Genomic DNA, 18,944 nt, shown 5'->3' on the forward strand with positions numbered 1-18,944 from the left:
ACAAAGATAAACCCCAAACATCCTTTAACCCCGAAACTAGAGGTGAGGTGAAATGGGGTTTAATGTCGCGTCCAAGATTATTGCACTTATATCGCGACGTGCATGCACGTGTGTGTGTGTGTGTGTGTGTGTGTGTGTGTGTGTGTGTGTGTGTGTGAGTGTGAGTGTGTGTGTGTGTGTGTGTGTGTGTGTGTGAGAGTGTGTGTGTGAGAGTGTGTGTGTGAGAGTGTGTGTGTGTTTGCACTAGTCCGGACTGATGCCGATTTATAGTGCGAGCACACTGAGATACCATGCCTCAGTGTAACATGAATACCCCACTCAGACACAGTATACTGACTCAGAGCCGACCAGTCCTTGTTTTAGCCCCTTAATGCCGAGTGCCAGACAGGGTAACAACAAGTACCATCTTTTAACGTCTTTTGGTATGAAGCGGCTGGGGATCGAACCCCGGACCTTCTTCTCTCCTGGCGGACGCTCTACCACTAGACCACGGAGGCAGTCCCCGAAACTAGAATTCAAGTTACCTTGAGTGAATCTGTTGAAATCTCAACACTGGTTGACTTCTTGGCGTACTTTGCACTTGATGATCCCCACTTCCTCTTCTTGATCGGGCGGTCCCCTGCCATGTTCTCCTTCTCCTCCGACTTGTCCTCATTGCCTGAAACACAACACCATCATCAGATCACTAACCATCATCAGGCAAATGACCATCATCAGATCACTGACCATCATCAGATCACTGACCATCATCAGGCAACTGACCATCATCAGATCACTGACCATCATCAGGCAACTGACCATCATAAGGCAACTGACCATCATATGGCAACTGACCATCATAAGGCAACTGACCCTCATCAGATCACTGACCCTCATCAGATCACTGACCATCATCAGGCAACTGACCATCATCAGATCACTGACCATCATCAGGCAACTGACCCTCATCAGGCAACTGACCATCATCAGATCACTGACCATCATAAGGCAACTGACCATCATCAGGCAACTGACCATCATCAGATCACTGACCATCATCAGGCAAATGACCATCATCAGATCACTGACCAACACACCACCTTCCTTACATCAACAACAGATCACTGACCAAACAGTGTCAACAATATCAAGGGACTCTTGTCCAAATGTGCCAATACTGGACTTGTGGTGTGGGTAAGTAACTTTGTTAGTTTGTTGTTTAACGCCACACTCAGCAATATTCCAGCTATATGACGGCGGTCTGTGTAAATAATCAAGTCTAGACCAGACAATAAAGTGATTGACATCATGAGCATCGATTCATCAGGATCAATTTTGAGGTCATGAAGGACCATACACTACCTAAAAGGTTTATTGGAAGTTGGAGGACACTGACTGGAATGTTTCATAAATACTAAGCTGTCAAAGTATCTGAAGTTTACAAACATGTAAAGGTATTTTCAGGCATTAAATTGTTACGTTAAAATTTCATTTATTTACTTTCATAATTACCCTTGAGTACGGTATGGCGCTGATAACTATAAACCTTGGATCAAACCCCTTAAAATAGGATCCTGCAATGACTAGGGAATGCAACGCTGCATTGTGAATTGCACTGCCTCACCACTTGTCCACCCAACCCCAACATTGGAAAGACTGATTTCCTTTGGAAGTTGCAGCAAGAGGCAAGTTAAGAACCTTTATTGGAACTGGAGAGTAGATTTCTTCGTCGAGGGGGCACCACCACTTCTGCCACGGCTGCTGCCTTCCTCGCCGCCTCTGCCTGTAATATCCAGGCCAAATGTTGAAACACTGGTCAGTCACTGGCACCAGACTTACCCCATACACTTCAGACAATGCAAGGAGTGCAGAAACATAGTCATAAATGGATAACACTTACCAAACAGTTACTGAATATCAGGTCAGTGTGATTTACAAAACGATTAGGATTTGTCAGATCTGTCAAATGTACGACTGTTGGTCAAAACCGTAAGATATACCATCTTAAAGATATTTTTCTTTCGATCCAGAAAAGCACCTTGCAACATCTCAGTGGAATACAACTTGAATTCCTGATCAGGTCTTAAAGCTTTGATACTGAACATATATATGTACTAGAACACTACTTTCTTTTCAACAATTAGCTGCTTTCATCTTATATCTGACGGTATCCCATTTTACACAATATTACACTGAAATAAGGCACTTTTCATTTGGTATCTCTGAAAGCAAGAACTGTGATTACATTTCATGCTACATGGTAGGTAGTTAAATAACTTTTCTGAAATTATATCAATATTTGGGGGAGTTTTGTGAAATCAAATGTCTTTCATTATTCAAAAATGGGCCAAATGGTTTAAGCAAAGCAGTCTGGTCCAAGTTATATCTATCCACCATGTAACTATGACAGGCGATAGAGCTGGACTGTACGTAATATCTGAACATTCAAATACCAGTGGTCACTTGTGATGGCTGTATTCTTGCCCACATATATACTGAGTGATCTCAAGCTACACACAAAAGACCAAGGGATTATGGGGCAAATGTTGGTTGCCAGACTCGTTTTCGGCTTCGCTTTTTTCTCGCCTTGTAGGTTAAGACATCTATTAGCTGCGACAGCTCTTCAGTCATATTGATTTCAGCCATGGAATCTTTCAGGAAAGTTCATTGATTGTCATGATGTATGACAAGCGACATCATTGTTTGACATTAGGGTCTGTTTTCTCTCAGAAATGTTCAGGAACAGTTTGAAAGTTTCACTTCTCAAGCAAGTTCTATTCACTTCTCTGTAAGACAAAGCATTGCTCTCCAGAGATGAAGCAGTATTCTTTCCACTTCCCTGACAGACGAAGCAGTAATGACAGATCACAACATTGCGTCAATGGTCTCTTTCACCCAGGCCCCGAGTGATGGCCTTTCATGAAGCATCAAACATTACTGTGAATCCATCAATTTCTCTAAAACATGTCTTTGAACTGCTAACAGTCTTCTAGGTCAATAACCCTCTCTCACACACTGAAGATCACAACTTGTGTTGGACTCGGGGAACTTTTGGTAGTTGAGTCACATAAATTGCTGAATGTTCACACAGGAAAGGAACACTGAAACATACCCTCCTGTTTGGGTCTCGAGCTGCAGAATGATGTCACCACCTGGACTGTGTGGCTTTGCAAAGTCTTTTGCTCAATCTTCAAAAACAGCTGAATGTCTCAAGCTAAGGGTCCAGCAATAACCCTCCGTGGTGACATCACTTTCACCTCAATCAGGACACGGTTCCAGCACAACCATTTCTTCACATTTTTGCTGGATCACAGTCAGTACAAACTTCATGATTTTCTTCCACAGCTCAGTCACTTCTCCTAGGCAACAAATATTGGGCATCTAGCCCATCACTCAATTCTTTAAGCCTGAGGATACACAGAGAAGATACAAATGCAGAGTTTGTCGACAGTTTCAAGTTGCATATATTGACAGATGGGTCTCCACAACTAAGGCTTGACACATGGAATCTTTTGAAAGTGTCCTCTTAATGTCGTCTTGCAGAACACGAATCAACACATGTCAATGACCTTTGGCCTTCTGCAATAGCTCTTCATTCACCTCAAAGATACAACCACCATGCTTGAAGACACTCAATAAATGTTTGATAATTGTTTGCTTTCCAGTTTTCTTGTCACAACAGAACAACTCCAAACAAGCCTTTCAGACCCAAATTTCACACACTTGTTCATTATGCATGTTTTGCATAGTGGTGTCAGCTTCGACTTTAAAACATTTCAGATTCCTGTCGTGACTTCAATATAAGCTCATGGGCTTTTTGTCAGGAAGACATATCGGTCTGTCACGTATCACACCACATCCTCAGTCTGAAGTCTTGTAACACAGACCATTCAAGGCTATTTTAAGTCACAAGCTACAGGGTAGCAACAACCGGGTGATGGCTTCAGGTAACCATGGCAACTACTAGGCGGTAAAGGTCAGGGACGTGGCCAAAGTGATATGGGAGTCTGGCATCCGGGCGCAATGTATGTTTGGCAAGCTGCATCATTCCCCGTGTCTCCCAGTTGGACGTAGTTACCTCCCTTTTCTAACGTACACGTGAGATAGCAGAGGTAATAGCATGTCATGAAATCATGGGAGAGGCCTAATGTTTATAAGTTTGACAAGAACAACTTAGAAGCAACTCAAATCCATTACACAATGCCCAGGCAACAACTTGGAAGATAACGTTAGAATTATGTCTTATGATAACTAAAAACTAAAAAGTATTCATATGCATGCACTGAATCGTGGACAATTTGAGATGGAATTCGAAATGTGTGGAAAAAAACATCAGCTGCTTATATCAAATGTCATCAACGGCATGGACAGCAGTCAGCTGCAACAGTTGTGAAATCCTATTTCACATCCCAATAACATGCAAAGATGTTGCTGCCTTCAAGACATTTGTATAATACACAAACATAGACATCCAGGAGAAATTATGCAGAACAGGAGAAAAGGTTTCAGATCCCCCGAGCTTACAAACAAGTGGGCATTGTGTCCGAGCAACTAAAAACAACATGACAGATCTGACAGCAGATACGCCTCTCCCTCCCACTTTATTTACATCCATGTCTTTACCCAGTCTCGTCTCGTCTCCCTTCCTCTTACCTTGTCAGCCTCACGTTTACTCTCGGAATCTTCCGTCTCCTCAGCATCCCTTTAAAACAAGATCAGGCGTAAAATAAGGTTCTGATGATACAATTTGTCACAATGTGATAAATATTTCGATAGTATGGTCTGATTATGATACATCTTGATAGTAAGGTCAAAATATACAATTACCCATAGGGTAAGAAATATCCAAGTTCATAAATGGTGTTAGTGAACTAGTGCAAATATCACTTCTCGCGCACCAAAGTATTGTTTTTTGTCATCCATACGGCATTGTTGACGTCATTCAAATCTTATTGTGATATAAGGACGCATGACGTCACAAGAGAAACGACGACATCATTTGACAAATTGTGGTTTTCAAGGACAGCGGTGGTGATCACTGCATTTTTCTAAAAGGGAGCTCAAAAGGAATAAGAAATAATGGGTAATAAAGAAATTATTACACTCACATGTGTGTCACACTGATTTTATGAAATTCACGTAAAAATTCATGCACTTCCCCCATTCTCACTCAGGAAATACAAGAATTCTGACACTCATTTCGAAAAAATCAGTATATCACACATGCTTGTATAATAATCTCTATATATTGAAATATATCTTGAGAGTAAGGTCGGGATATTCTACTTATTTAAATCATCTCTACATAAATGTTACACTCAGTGAAAAATAACCTTCAATACCTTCACTTGACATTATCTCCATCGGTTGACAAAATGGATCTCATACATGCATGTGCCATCCGTTGGTGTTAAAAAAATATACAACACCCACTAAATAGTAAACACTCACATGGCTTTACTACGTTCATCCTCATCATCATTCTTATCATCCGACTCCTCACTCTCGGATGACGACTCCGACGAGGACTTCGCTGAACTGGATTCCCCATCTCTCTCCTTCTGCTCTTCATCCTCAGACGATGATTCCTCCGATGATGAGGACTGCCGTCTGCTGATCCTACTCTGTACAGTCAATGGAGCCTTCTTCACAGACGTCTGCTTGTCTTCCCTTGCTTCAGCTTCTTTCTCTTCTTCAGTCTCAGGAACAACATTCGGTTGGCTCCTGTCCAAATCTTCTGTTGAATCTGGCTTCTCTGATCTTGTGGCTTCAGGTTCTTCCACCTTTTCCTTCTTGGACTCGGCTGCATCTTTTGGTGCATCGGTTTTCCTGGCACCCCATCTCCGACCCCTCCTGGTTGGGGAGTCGGCTCTCTTCGGTGAAGTTGAATCTGCTGGTTTGTCCTGAATTGTCTGTTCCACAGCTTTAGGTATAATCTTTTCTGCTTCTTGTTCTTTCTCTTCAGTTTTTGATGAATCGGCTTCAGCAACGGTTTCTTCCGACCTTGAACTGGAATCTTTGGAAGATCTTGATCCCCATCGTCTAGTTTTAGTTGCGGGTTTTTCCATGTCCTCTTGTTCGCTGGTTTTACTCTCCTGAGATTTGGAATCATCTGATGGTTTTCTGGAGCCAAAACGTCTACTTAACGACATTTCCTCACTCTTCGCACTCTTGCTTTCTGGCAAGTCCTTTGCTTCTGGGGTTGGCGGTTTAACAGTACTCTCTTTCTGCCCTGAATCTGATTTTGGAGGTTCTGCACCAGAAACAGTCTTCTTTACTTCTGATTTTTGAGATTCAGATGGTGCATCACTTTCTGATGATTTTGGTTTTGAAGGAGTGTCACCGGCCGGATTTTGTGCCCCCCAACGATTTCTCTTTGAAGTTTTCTCAACTTCTTCCACGGCCTTTTCTTTCTCAGATACCTTAATACCAGACTCAGTGGTTCTTGAAGATTTCTCAAGGCCTTTGTCACCTTTTGCATGTTCATCTGTCTTACTATCTGCAGTGGTCCCTGGTTTTGAGGTAGCCTCAGCTTCCACAGAATCTGTGTCTTTGGAAGATTTACGTCCCCAGCGGTTTCTCCTTTCTGGCTTGTCACTGTCTTTGCTCAGCTTTTCCTGAACTTGAGATTCTGCCTCTTGCTTAGACATATGCTCTTGCTCAAGCTTAGAACTATGTTCTTTCTCCAGTTTGGAGCTAGGGTGTTCTTTCAATTTAGAACCTGAATTTTTCCCTGATTTAGAAATATGCTCTGTTTCTGATATAGAACTAATCTCTTTCTCTGATTTAGGACTAGGCTCCTCCGATTTAGAACTAGTTTCTTTCTCGGGTTTAGAACAAGGCTCTTTTTCAGGTTTGGAGCTTGGCTCTTTTTCAGGTTTTGAACTGGACTCTTTCTCAACATTGGGTCTAGATTCCTGCTGAGATTTGGAATTTTTCTCTGATTTAGAAATAGGCTCTTTCTCTGATTTAGAAGTGGGCTCTTTCTCTGATTTAGAACTGAGTTCTTTCTCCGATTTAGAACTGGTCTCTTTCCCTGATTTAGAACTGGTCTCTTTCTCTGATTTAGAACTGAGTTCTTTCTCCGATTTAGAAGAGGGATCTTTCTCCGATTTAGAACTAGGCTCTTTCCCTGATTTAGAACTAGGCTCTTTCTCTGATTTAGAACTGAGTTCTTTCTCCGATTTAGAAGAGGGATCTTTCTCCGATTTAGAACTAGGCTCTTTTCCTGATTTAGAACTAGGCTCTTTCTCTGATTTAGAACTGAGTTCTTTCTCCGATTTAGAAGAGGGATCTTTCTCCGATTTAGAACTAGGCTCTTTCCCTGATTTAGAACTGAGTTCTTTCTCTGATTTAGAACTCGTCTCCTTCTCCGATTTAGAAGTGGGATCTTTCTCTGATTTAGAACTCGTCTCTTTCCCCGATTTAGAACTCGTCTCTTTCTCTGATTTAGAAGTAGGATCTTTCTCTGATTTAGAACTTAGTTCTTTCTCTGATTTAGAACTGGTCTCTTTCTCTGATTTAGAACTGGTCTCTTTCTCTGATTTAGAACAGAGTTCTTTTTCTGATTTAGACCCGGGATCTTTACCTAATTTAGAACTGTGCTCTTTCTCCAATATGGAACTAGGTCCTTTCTCTGATTTGGAGCTAGGCTCTTTCTCCAACTTAGAACCAGACTTTTCCTCCAATTTAGAAATGGAATCTTTCTCAGACTTGGAACTTGCATCCTTGCTTCTCAAGTCAGTCCTTTCATCACTTCCTGCTTTGAGTTGTGACTGTTCAGATTTTGGAGTCTCTGTCACATCAGGCTTTGGCAGAGAATCTTTCTGTCGCCCCCATCGACTTTTCCTTCCTGTTTTTTCATTATCATCACTTGGTTTTTCTTGGGCCTTAGTTTCCGGTTCACCTTGCTTTGAGCTATGCCCGACACTGGATTTAGAGCTGGCTTCTTTTTCAGGCTGCTTATCTTTTTCTGTATGAGATTTTGGCTCTGGTGCTTTAGGGGATTCAATCACTTCTGGCTTTGAAGATTCTTGGGAAGACCTGCGCCCCCATCTTCTGCCCCGCTTTTGTGGTACTTCTTTCTCAGCAGGATCCTCTTTCGATTTCTCCTCCTCACGATCCCTACTTTTATCATCTGCTGAACTGTCTTTTACATCTACAGATGTCTTGTTTGGCGTCTTGTTTGGCGTCGAGGGTGCTGGAGGCTTATCTTCGGTCTTCTTCTGTTCCTGGGGCACAGCCTTAGGCTCAGGCTTAGGCTCAGGTTTCAACTCGGCAGTAACACTCACTTTCACTGGCTCTGAGGCAGGTTCAGCAATGGAGCGTTTGATATAGTCCTTTCGGGACATAGGTCTCTTTTCTTCCACCGGATCAGATTTTTTCTCTCCTTTGGACTCCACAATCTCTGCATCTTTTTGGTCTTTCGCAGTTTTCACAATTTCAGCATCTGTTTTGTCTTTTGCAGTTTTCTTGTCTGGGGTCTTTTCCCGAGGATCTTCTTTTGTTTTGTGAGCTGGTTTGTCAAGCTTCTCAATGGGAAGTTGGGGCTCTTCTCTGGTTGGTTCCTCAACTGTTATTGCTGCAACAGCTACAGCCGCTGCCACTGCGGCCTTGCGACTACTTCCTCTACGAGGTCTTTTAGTTTCTGGCTCAGGGGGTGTTTCTTTTTCAGCTATCACTTCAACTTTCTCCTGCAATAGAAAAATAAAATGACAATTTTTGCAAAAACAAAAACATTACCAATAGAGCGTCAATAATTTTGCTTCATTCTGATTCAGGTTTATTTTCGGTTTCTTTCATTTGGGAAGTGGCCCTTGGCATTGTAAAGTCATATGTCATATTTTCTGTCTTGACTGAACATGTTATCTGTTGACACACATTCTTATGTGGTGTCTTCAGTACAATGGGCTGACCAAGACAAAGTCTCTTCAGCCAATCGAAATACAAAATGTATAGCCTAACATATACTTCAACGCCAGAGAATAACCCTATTAACCATAAGCTTGAAGCTCGAAAATTCTTCTCCACTATGTCCCTAAAAGGATCACTAAATATTAGAAAGCCTTGGACAACTACATCTGATACCTAACAGGAACTGTCATGACTAGTGCGATTTACCTTTGAAGGTGAAGGAGATGGAGACCTGGAGCCTGAGATTGTCCTTGGCCTTCCTCTCCTGCTTGTACGACCTTTACCTCTTCCCCTTCCCCGACCTTTGCCTCTGCTGCTTTTGACTGGAGTTTCTTCTGGTGAGGACTCATCTGAAGCTGATGATGCTGATGGCGATGGGGTGGGAGATTTCTTGTGAGCACGGCGTAGGGACGATCTGGTTAGGGACTTGGAAGGAGGTGAGTCTGCCTTCTTTGTTTGACGTCTACGACCTCCACGTTTTCTAGGAGGACTGCAAGAAATATCAGCAACATTAAAGAGAGTCAAATTTCAGACTAGTGTCTAGGGTACATTGATGTCTTTATCAACAAACTTAAGATGCACACAGAAATAAAACTAAGATCATCCAAAGGATTTTTCTAAAACTAAAAGTATGTGCAGGTGGTTATGATGTTTCATACCTGTCACCATATTACCTGCAGTCAATCATATGACCTTGAGATATGACCTTGAAGTTTCAGCTATCAAATGTTTACTTCATTTTGGAGCTTATCGCTTTACACAGCAGTACACAACATAAATGATAATATTATTTAATAGTAATGTGGGGACAAAATAAAGAAAAACAAATCACTGATGAAGGAGCTTCATTCAGTCATGAGGGAATGACGAGATCACAACAAAAACATTAAATCAACTTATAAAGTGGCATATATAATCTAAAGTACTGTTGGAAATGCTAGAAAAATGCTTTTCTGGCTTTATAAATTAATAAATATGAATGATAGGGCTTATAAAATAGCATTTCAAAATAACACAAATGTACCTAATCTAGCTGACACTGTGATTAGCCTGAAAACGTACCTTTACAGAAAAAATGATGATAAACTTACAAAATAGTCGTGTGTTGTCATGCCTATAGCCTGAGGTAATTACCCAACACCAATCACAAGGTGATGACTTCACACTGGCCTGTGCTTTTGCACAGACTGCATTTTTATGTTTATAACGGAGTCACACGTACATTGGACTTAGAATAAATCTGAACATGCTGTTTTTGTTCAAATTTGTCTACTGTAAGATGGGCGATAGGACTCCTTGTGACTGAAATACTTCAAACCACAGGTAGGTAGATTGGTAGTTACTTGATATTTCAATAGCAACAGTCTACCTTGTTTTCATGGGCAAGAAGCATTTTCTAGCATTTCAGACAGTACTTTAAAATCAACATCACTTTAACCTTTCCTCTGACATTAGGCGGAAAAGCTATGAAATAACTGAAAATCCGAAAGCTCTCATGTGACGTTAAACCAAACTCATTCCATCACTCATGACAAGTATTTTCAAAATCAGTCAAATTTTCTAGCATTTCAGACAGTACTTTAAAATCAACATCACTTTAACCTTTCCTCTCACATTAGGCGGAAAAGCTATGAAATAACTGAAATCCGAAAGCTCTCATGTGACGTTAAACCAAACTCATTCAATCACTCATGACAAGTATTTTCAAAATCAGTCAAATTGCTGTTTTGTTTCACCATACATTGTCCAAACTTTACTGATGGCACTGGTGTCCCACTCAACAGAGTAATGCTATTTTGCTGGGATCCTACAGACTTGATGCAGAAAGTGATCAACAAGACCTGAAGAAACTGCAGCTATGTGCCTGGACTGACAATTCCAGCCCCAAACACCACCCAACACTTACAAAGACGACCTTAACCTGTCTAAGATGTGGCTGCTCAGATGGACTGTTTCTCGTAAAAAGGAAACACTACAAACCAGAAAGAAGAGACAAGCCGAAATTGAATATTTTCTTATTACCCCACATCGCTGTGTCAAGACAATCATTCACTTGAGGCTTGAAACATAAGCTGGGTTCAATGTTCTCATTAATATGTAAAGCAACACAGTATGTTTAAGAACTTGTTCTTCCAATGTGTGTCCTTCATAGATTTGTTTGATTGTTGTTTAACCCCGCACTCAGCAATATTCCAGCTATATGACGGCGGTCTGTAGACGGCACCAGACAATCCAGTGATTGACATCATGAGCATCGAACCACGCAAATGGGATATTATGACATGCATCAACCAAGTCAGCGAGCCTGACCCCCGATCCCCTTAGTTGCCTCTTACAACAAGCATGTCCTTTATTAAAAACACCCATGTTGTACCTGCCTAAAGCACAGCCAGAAACAAATCTTGCAGATCAAATATTGCTTATCTGTGCACTATCAGGTGCAAGATAAGAACAGTACCGAGGACTGCATAAAACAAACCACACACAAGTGTGGTGTCATGACAGGTCATTAATATGCTTAGAGATGTTCACATACAGGTAGAATGTACTTGTCAGCAAGCCTGACCACCTGATCCTGGTAGTGGCCTCTAACGACAAGCAGTCGCTTTTTAAGACAAGCATGGGTTGCTGAATAGGATCTTCACAAGTGACACACACTGTCCAGAATGACTGCCACTGAATGATGGTATCGATCAAAGCTGTTGATCCACATCAGTGAGAGAATGCATGAATGTTGTAATTTGCTGGTTGGCAATATTCCACCTCTATTATGACACCATCAAAATCAATGAACATTGTCCGGGCAATAAGTGTATCATAGCTTGTCTGACAATCTGGATAAAATGACAAAATTTAGCCAAGTCACACATTATTCCCAACCATTTGTTTCTGGGGACCCATTCTGGATTTTTTAAACAATATTTAATGAAATTTTGAATAAAATGAATGAAATAGGTTACAAACAGAAGTCCAGATATACAGTGAACACTTTTTATAACCAGACAGTGTCAATACAAGTTTTTATTGCGTATTTCCAGTGTTACGTGCTCACGGTAATGTATTGGCATCGGCACGTGCATGCGTGTGTGTGGTGGTGGGGTCGGTGTTGGTGGTGAAGAAGGAACATCAAAACTCATTATGCGCACCCACTTCTACACAGCTGTGTTGTTGGTTTTTTAAATAAATGTTCACCACACTCAAGAAAATATGGTAATGTATTCGTGACGCACTTGTACACACAGCTACTTGGCTGAAATAATGCTGATGCAAAGATAAATTTTAACTCACTCACTCACCCATTCCCGATGGGTACCGGTATCACCATCGGTTCCAGTTTTCAAAATTAAGGGGGGCCTGGGGTCCTTGAAGTCTTGTATGGTATTTGAACCTAGGGACCCCCAACTCAGTGCACTTTTAACATTAGGGTCATTACGTGTTGCCTTTCTGTGCGACCAAATGGGAATTCACCGTATATTTGACAATTAGACTTTCAGTCTAGGATTGTAAACTGCATTGGTTCATATTGGTGACTTAAAATTTGTTGTGCAAAGTCTATATCTATTCCCAGCAAGGGTTGTGAAGTAACAATACCATTGTCTGAGGTACTTGTGATGTCACGTTTGTAAAAAGGTAATAATAATAATAAATGCATTATAAACTGAGTCTCTGAAACAGGAGACAGAAAATGTATGTTAATACTTACCAATCAAATTTGACAGGAAATGTGTGTATGAAAGATTAACTATAGAAATATGAAAGAATCAAGTGTTCTTTAAGTTCTTTTTAGTAGTATATTTATAAAGAAATAACAGGAATGTTGAGTTTATGAGCGCATGCCGGCACATATTCCCTGTATACATGTTCGGGTGAGTGAGTGAGTGAGTGAGTGAGTGAGTGGGTGGGTGAGTGGGTGGGTGGGTGGGTGGGTGGGTGGGTGGGTGAGTGAGTGAGTGAGTATGGTCTTACAGTGCGTTTAGCAATATTCCAGCAATACCATGGCAGGGGACGCCAGAAATTGGCTTTACACATTGTACCCATGTGGGGAAACAAACCCGGGTCTTCGGTGGGACGAGCTAAGCTTTAATCAGTTGGCTACTCCACCACCCTGTATACATGTTGGAAGCACAATGTGATCCCAACACCGGTATTGACCTTGACCATCTGCATTTCAGAACATGGTTACCTGCCATTTTGCCCCATTTGGGCAGTTTGGCAAGGACTACAGGTCTTGTGCCAATTTCTGATGCTGTCCAAGCAGACAGGATGTGTCATACCATACCTTCAAGCTGGTAAACTGGTGTTTTGGTCCATCACAATTATGGACTTGCAAATTCAACGCTATTACAAGGATGCAAACGATTTGAAGTAGTAAACATGTAAATTACTTTTGCTTTCAACATATATAACAACATGTTCTTCACAGCAGGTGGACACACATAAATGTATGGCTGACTGAACAATGTTTACGGCAGATCACCATTCACTGCATGAAAATGTCTCTTATCACTATTCAATTCACACACATCAATGCAAACTTTGGTAAGTGGGTCGTGTACACTGTTATAACCAACCCAAGCTTGAACAGTGTGAGCTGCAACAGGGGAAGATGAACACCATACCCTCTGACCCAGGATGTGTTTCACATTACTGCACCTACATACAACAGGACAAGGCACCTTTATCTCGACAATCCCGTCATACTTGTAAAAAACAGATATCATTTAATAGAGAAAAATCAGTCAGAAACACTCAAAAGAGATGAATGCAAAACATTATTGATGCATTACATTGCAGTATCATGCAGTTTCATAAAGATATATTCCAGGGGATTGCATTGATATTTAGAGAGAAAAGTCAATCCTTTTACCCACTGTATTTGAACTAAGGGTGAAACGATACACCGATATTCCTGTGCATCGCGATACTTGACCCACGAATGGTATACGATAAACGTGGGCCCATTTATCGATACGCCACGATAAGGAACGCAAATCTCAAGTACAGGGTTTCCTCGCTATTGTGCCTTTTAATTGGTTGTAGCGCGCTCTATCGCATGGCTCCCAAAAACGTACTTACATTTTTAATAAGCTTAGGTATTACACCGACAGATGTTTTTCCCCATCTCAATAAACATTATCAGCTGATCACCGCAAGCACATAACACCGAAAATACCAGTCAGCAAATCCAAACTGAAGTACGCAATTCAATACAAATATTATACTATCTTGTTATTAAAACGTGTTCATTGTATATCTGGACTTATGTTTGCAATATATTTTATTAATTTTATTCAAAATTTAATTTAATATTGTTTTCATTAAGTTAGGTGAAATCGTGTGTGAAGAGATACAGCAACCACGGTCAGATTACCGCTTTTGAAGCATTGAAACGAACTTTCGTTGCTAGAGAATGGATACATATATTAAAAATACAATACTTTGACTCGTTAAAAGTCATATTTGTGGCAATTTGACTAATATATGTCAACATAACGTTTCGCAATCGAAATACATGTAGCACAGGAAGTCCCTAGGGTGACTGGTCAAATTGTTCCATACGTAAAATTATCCTGCAACAGCAATCCCCAGTACCAAAATCTTACGCTTGTGGTTCTTATTATTTTATAGATAGATAGATAGATAGATAGATAGATAGATAGATAGATGGATAGATAGTAAAAGCTGCAACTAAGGTAACACGATATTGGAATATATTATTTCTGATAAAACAATAATTTCAGATACAATTTCTTCGACCATTGCATCAAAATTCTTTGAAGTTGTACATTAATTATTTTCTGGTGTTTGAACTTTGAATTGTTTTGAAGGAAAGTTCCACTTTGAAGCTGAACAACTTCAGTCTTGTTATTATAAAATAATTTTGACTGTTCCAAAATCATGAAAGGTTTAATCTTGACATGCTTTAAGATATGTATCTTATCGTGACCAGAATATCGAGATGCGTATCGTATTGCGACCTTCCTGTATCGTTGCAGCCCTAATTTGAACTAATCTCCATGGAAACAGTCAAATCATCCTAAATATGCCCAGAGACATTCTTTTATCAGTATGGATTCAGAATTTCATGACGATTCTCTCATCTACAGTTGATCTTCCATGTGTATGAAGATCTTAACATGATTAATACTGAGAATTGATATCCTTAATCCCACGGGAAGAACTTGATACCTTGTAGATCAAGATGTGTGCAACCTCGGTGTAAGTCCTACCGGAATTTGAATTTTGATCTTATTTCCAAGGGACAATATTTAAAATTTAATGCCAGATCACATCTCTTGGTCAATGTGTGTGTCTGCAAACTTTCATAAATATATCATGAATATATCACAAATTATTTCCGACATGACATGATATTCTCGTGAAACTTTTATGCGATGAAAGTGTTTACTAAAGGATATTCATCAGATTCCAATGTATACATAACAAAAGTCTCTAAAACCAAGTATCAGGGCAACATCGACTGATACAATATCAGTTTGTCACAAACTGCTCCAATACAACTTGAAAAATTGATGACCTAATGCAAATCTAATGCTTCATAAGCTTGGAAACTGAAAACTGGTAATGAATGTCAAGATTGCTCTACCCAGTGATGTGTGTTGTATTATAGGCAAGTACCACAATCATGACAATGGACCACAGCATTGATGAACAATTCAACTAAAGACCAAATAAATATGTACACGGACAGGATGAAACGTGAGCGAAGACACTTTACTTCATGTCGACTCAAGAGTCAGCACGGTATTACGCTATTTCATCAATATTCCAGCAATACCACGGCGGAGGACACCATACGTTGACTTCACATGGGCAAGGGATACTAACATTTTGTGTGGAGGTATCTGGGATACTCGGCATCTAACATAACTAACTATTAAAAAAATAATAGTGACATTCTTAGCAATAACTCACTGGATGGCTTTGATGAAAATAAATTATCTGCATTGAATTTTATCCGAACTCAAAATCTGTTCTTTCCCATCACAAGGAATAATTACTGATTATTAATAGATTGTAAGTGACTCTGTAATGTGAAGCGAGATAAACAAAACTTGTAATTCATTTCACACAATTGTATTGACAAAATTTGGTTTGAAATATTCTAATGATACCACCCATATTGTAATGGTTGGCATCTGCTCTACCCATGTTGGGAATCAAACCCCAGCCTTCAATGAGATGAGCAAACGCTTTAACCATGACGCTACCCGACCACCCCCAAGTTTATATACTCCTTACTAGGATCATTTCATGAATATCAACTTCCCATATGGAGGATGCTTTTCAGCTGACTTAGAATGATGGTGAATCCTTTTCACTACCTGATCATGACAAGAGGTTGAGCCATTCAAACAAAACGACTTGTTTTGGCAAGAACACTTTCAGAGTGTGTAAACTTGATGTCAACAGATCAAATAAAACTATTTGCCCTGATCCAATAGTAGTTCTATCAACAACACCCAAAAGTGTTTCCACAAGATGACTGCTTGATGGGATTCGTCACTCTTCACTATTTTGAATTCTCAATTAAAGATAAATGATACATTTTCACCTGAATATTTTGCATTGTATACTTGTGGGACTAGCCTCCTATGTTCATGCGCAGGACACTGGTTACATTTCCCCCTTTGTTAATATGTTGTCTGTTTTATGATGGCACCGTAAAGAAAGAAATAGCACACAGGAGAAACAAATAATTATCAACTGACAAAGTTAGTGGCCCTAAAATTGCAGAAATGTTGAGATGAAACAATCTGCAGTGGCATAATTCCTAAAACCTGTGAATCGCTGGAAAACACACCTTTGAAGTGGCAGATCCAGAAAGAGTGACTCTCAGGGATATGGAGAGTTCTACAGCTTGTAAAACAACAAACTTTTTAACTTGACCTAACTATTATCTTTGATGCACAGGTCAAATTATCTCAGACCTGTCAAGAGACTTTAAGGTTTCATGATTAGAAAAAAAGAGTTAAATATTATAAAGATCCACACAAAATCAGATAAATATATGGGAATGGTGCCACTGCACAAGATGGTTGAAATTCATTGGGAAAGGGTTATTTTTTTTCAGATGAGAGGTAAAAACAAAATGGTGCATCTTTGGCAAAAGGATGAAGATAATTTGGTGTGCAGGCTGATCCAAAACCAACATTGCTTTAAAGTGTCACACAGACGGTAGTAGAGGTACTTTGGCAGTGATTTTGACAGAAAAATTGGTATATACAACCATGACTTGGACGATAGAAATGTAATAAGTCAATCGCAAATGTCAATACCGTATTCGACGTAATAAGCGCCCACAGCGACATTCGCTAAGATATTGGCTAGTGAGCAATCCCAGTTAGCACCCCTTCCGATTGATAAATGTACACAAGACTTATTTATTCGCGTATAATACGCACTCGTGTGTTATATGCACCCTTAATTATGGGCATTTAATTCTGGAAAAATATATCTGTCGTACATAAACATTTCAGACTGTCAGCATAAACAACAAAATTTATCTTTCAACTCGTTTTTTTCACCAAAATAACATTCCAATAAGAGCCCCCCATTTCTAATTTTGAGAGCGCCCTGGGCGCTTATTTCGTCGACTATGGTAAGTCAAATCAACAAAAATGGAGGATGAACCAAAATACCTCACACATCAAGATTCATAAACAGGTGGATACAGAAATAATATTCCAACAATGATGTGGTCAGCCCAGAGCCCAGATATTAACATTATTGAAAATGTATGGAGGAAACTCAAACTTCTGCTTCAGCGAAGAGTGCAAGGCATCCATTGCTGAGTGGATTTGATCCGTGCTGTTTTTGGAGTAATTGGTCTTCATACACTCATACATACATCAGTGGGTTAGTGAGATTGGTTTTACGCCACTTTTAGCAATATCACGGCGGGGGACACCAGAAATGGGCTTCACACACTGTACCCATGTCAGGAATTGAACCCGGGGCTTCGGCGTGACGAGCGAACGCTTTAACCACTAGGCTACCCGACCGCCCCCATACATACATCAGATCCCTCTACACCAGTCTACCCTTGCAAATAAGGCAGGTCCTGAGTCCAAATGAAAGCATAGCAAAATGCTGAAGTGAGGTACCTCTGGTATTTATTTGTACAATTTACAACTTCAGTCTGTTGTGCTACTGAAGTAGTGAGAGGTTATCACTGTGACAGCCATCTTGTAGAAATACTTTTGGTAACAGTCTGTAGTTAAATCATGAAGTTAGGACAAATGTGTTTGTACTTGTAACAGGTCTGCAGAAATACCATGCCTGAGTGCTGTCTTTCACCTGTCATAAAAGCAGACTTTTACCATTGTTTACTCCCCTTCTCCATCAACTATGCTTGTCAGCTCGGTGACTTGGTTGATGGTGTGACCAGTGGTAGAAACTAACATTTGTAGTCCACTAGTCCTCATAATGACAACATATAGCAAAACCCTTAAAGGCATATTTCTACAACCGGTAGTCCTTATGATATCTATTGGGTTTGGCAAGGACTACAGGACTAGTGTCAATTTCTCATGCTGAGTGTCAGCGCAGGTGGATTATTGCTCATATCAATCACCGGATTGTCGTTTATTTACAGTTCGCCGCCATGGCTCAAATATTGCTAAGGCAAAATTTAACAACCAATATCAAGCAGAGCATTTGGATTTTGTGGACTAAAGATATATGAAGAACACAGTATGTGGTCCGACCAATCTCATTAAAATCAGATATAAGTTCCTTGCTATCGCTAAACAAAGACCTGAAGACATCAGATCATGACAGTGACAGTTGGATTGTGTTTTCTAATCATGCAACCTCGAATAAATTAAACAGGGTATTCCGAATGACAGTTACGTTATCGTCAATCTCTCGCTTCCATGGAATACACATTTGAGCGAAGGAAGCGTTGCACAGTACCTGGGAAGCACTGCCGTACAATCACAACCATATAATAGACATTCCAGAATGTTCATTTGTTCCGTTTTCAACATTTTAATTGAGAACTGTGTCAACATATTTTTCAAGCAAAG

The 18,944-nt window shown here is 40.2% G+C and overlaps 1 protein-coding gene across 3 annotated transcripts in view; it reads right to left on the reverse strand.

The window, feature by feature from the left end:
- The window catches only part of LOC124136952 (apoptotic chromatin condensation inducer in the nucleus-like), a 59,473-nt gene that overhangs the window by 8,705 nt on the left and 31,824 nt on the right, over positions 1-18,944 (reverse strand). For all 3 annotated transcript variants that reach the window (XM_046514701.2, XM_046506906.2, XM_046522436.2), the window contains 5 exons: positions 9,100-9,382; positions 5,431-8,672; positions 4,633-4,681; positions 1,678-1,762; positions 525-658 (listed from right to left, as the gene is read on the reverse strand). In XM_046514701.2, the coding sequence (XP_046370657.2) occupies positions 525-658; positions 1,678-1,762; positions 4,633-4,681; positions 5,431-8,672; positions 9,100-9,382 (3,793 nt within the window). The remainder of the gene's footprint in view (positions 1-524; positions 659-1,677; positions 1,763-4,632; positions 4,682-5,430; positions 8,673-9,099; positions 9,383-18,944) is intronic.

This window comes from Haliotis rufescens, unplaced genomic scaffold, assembly GCF_023055435.1.
Source record: "Haliotis rufescens isolate VD_foot unplaced genomic scaffold, xgHalRufe1.0.p SCAF_17, whole genome shotgun sequence".
Lineage (NCBI taxonomy): Eukaryota > Metazoa > Mollusca > Gastropoda > Lepetellida > Haliotidae > Haliotis > Haliotis rufescens.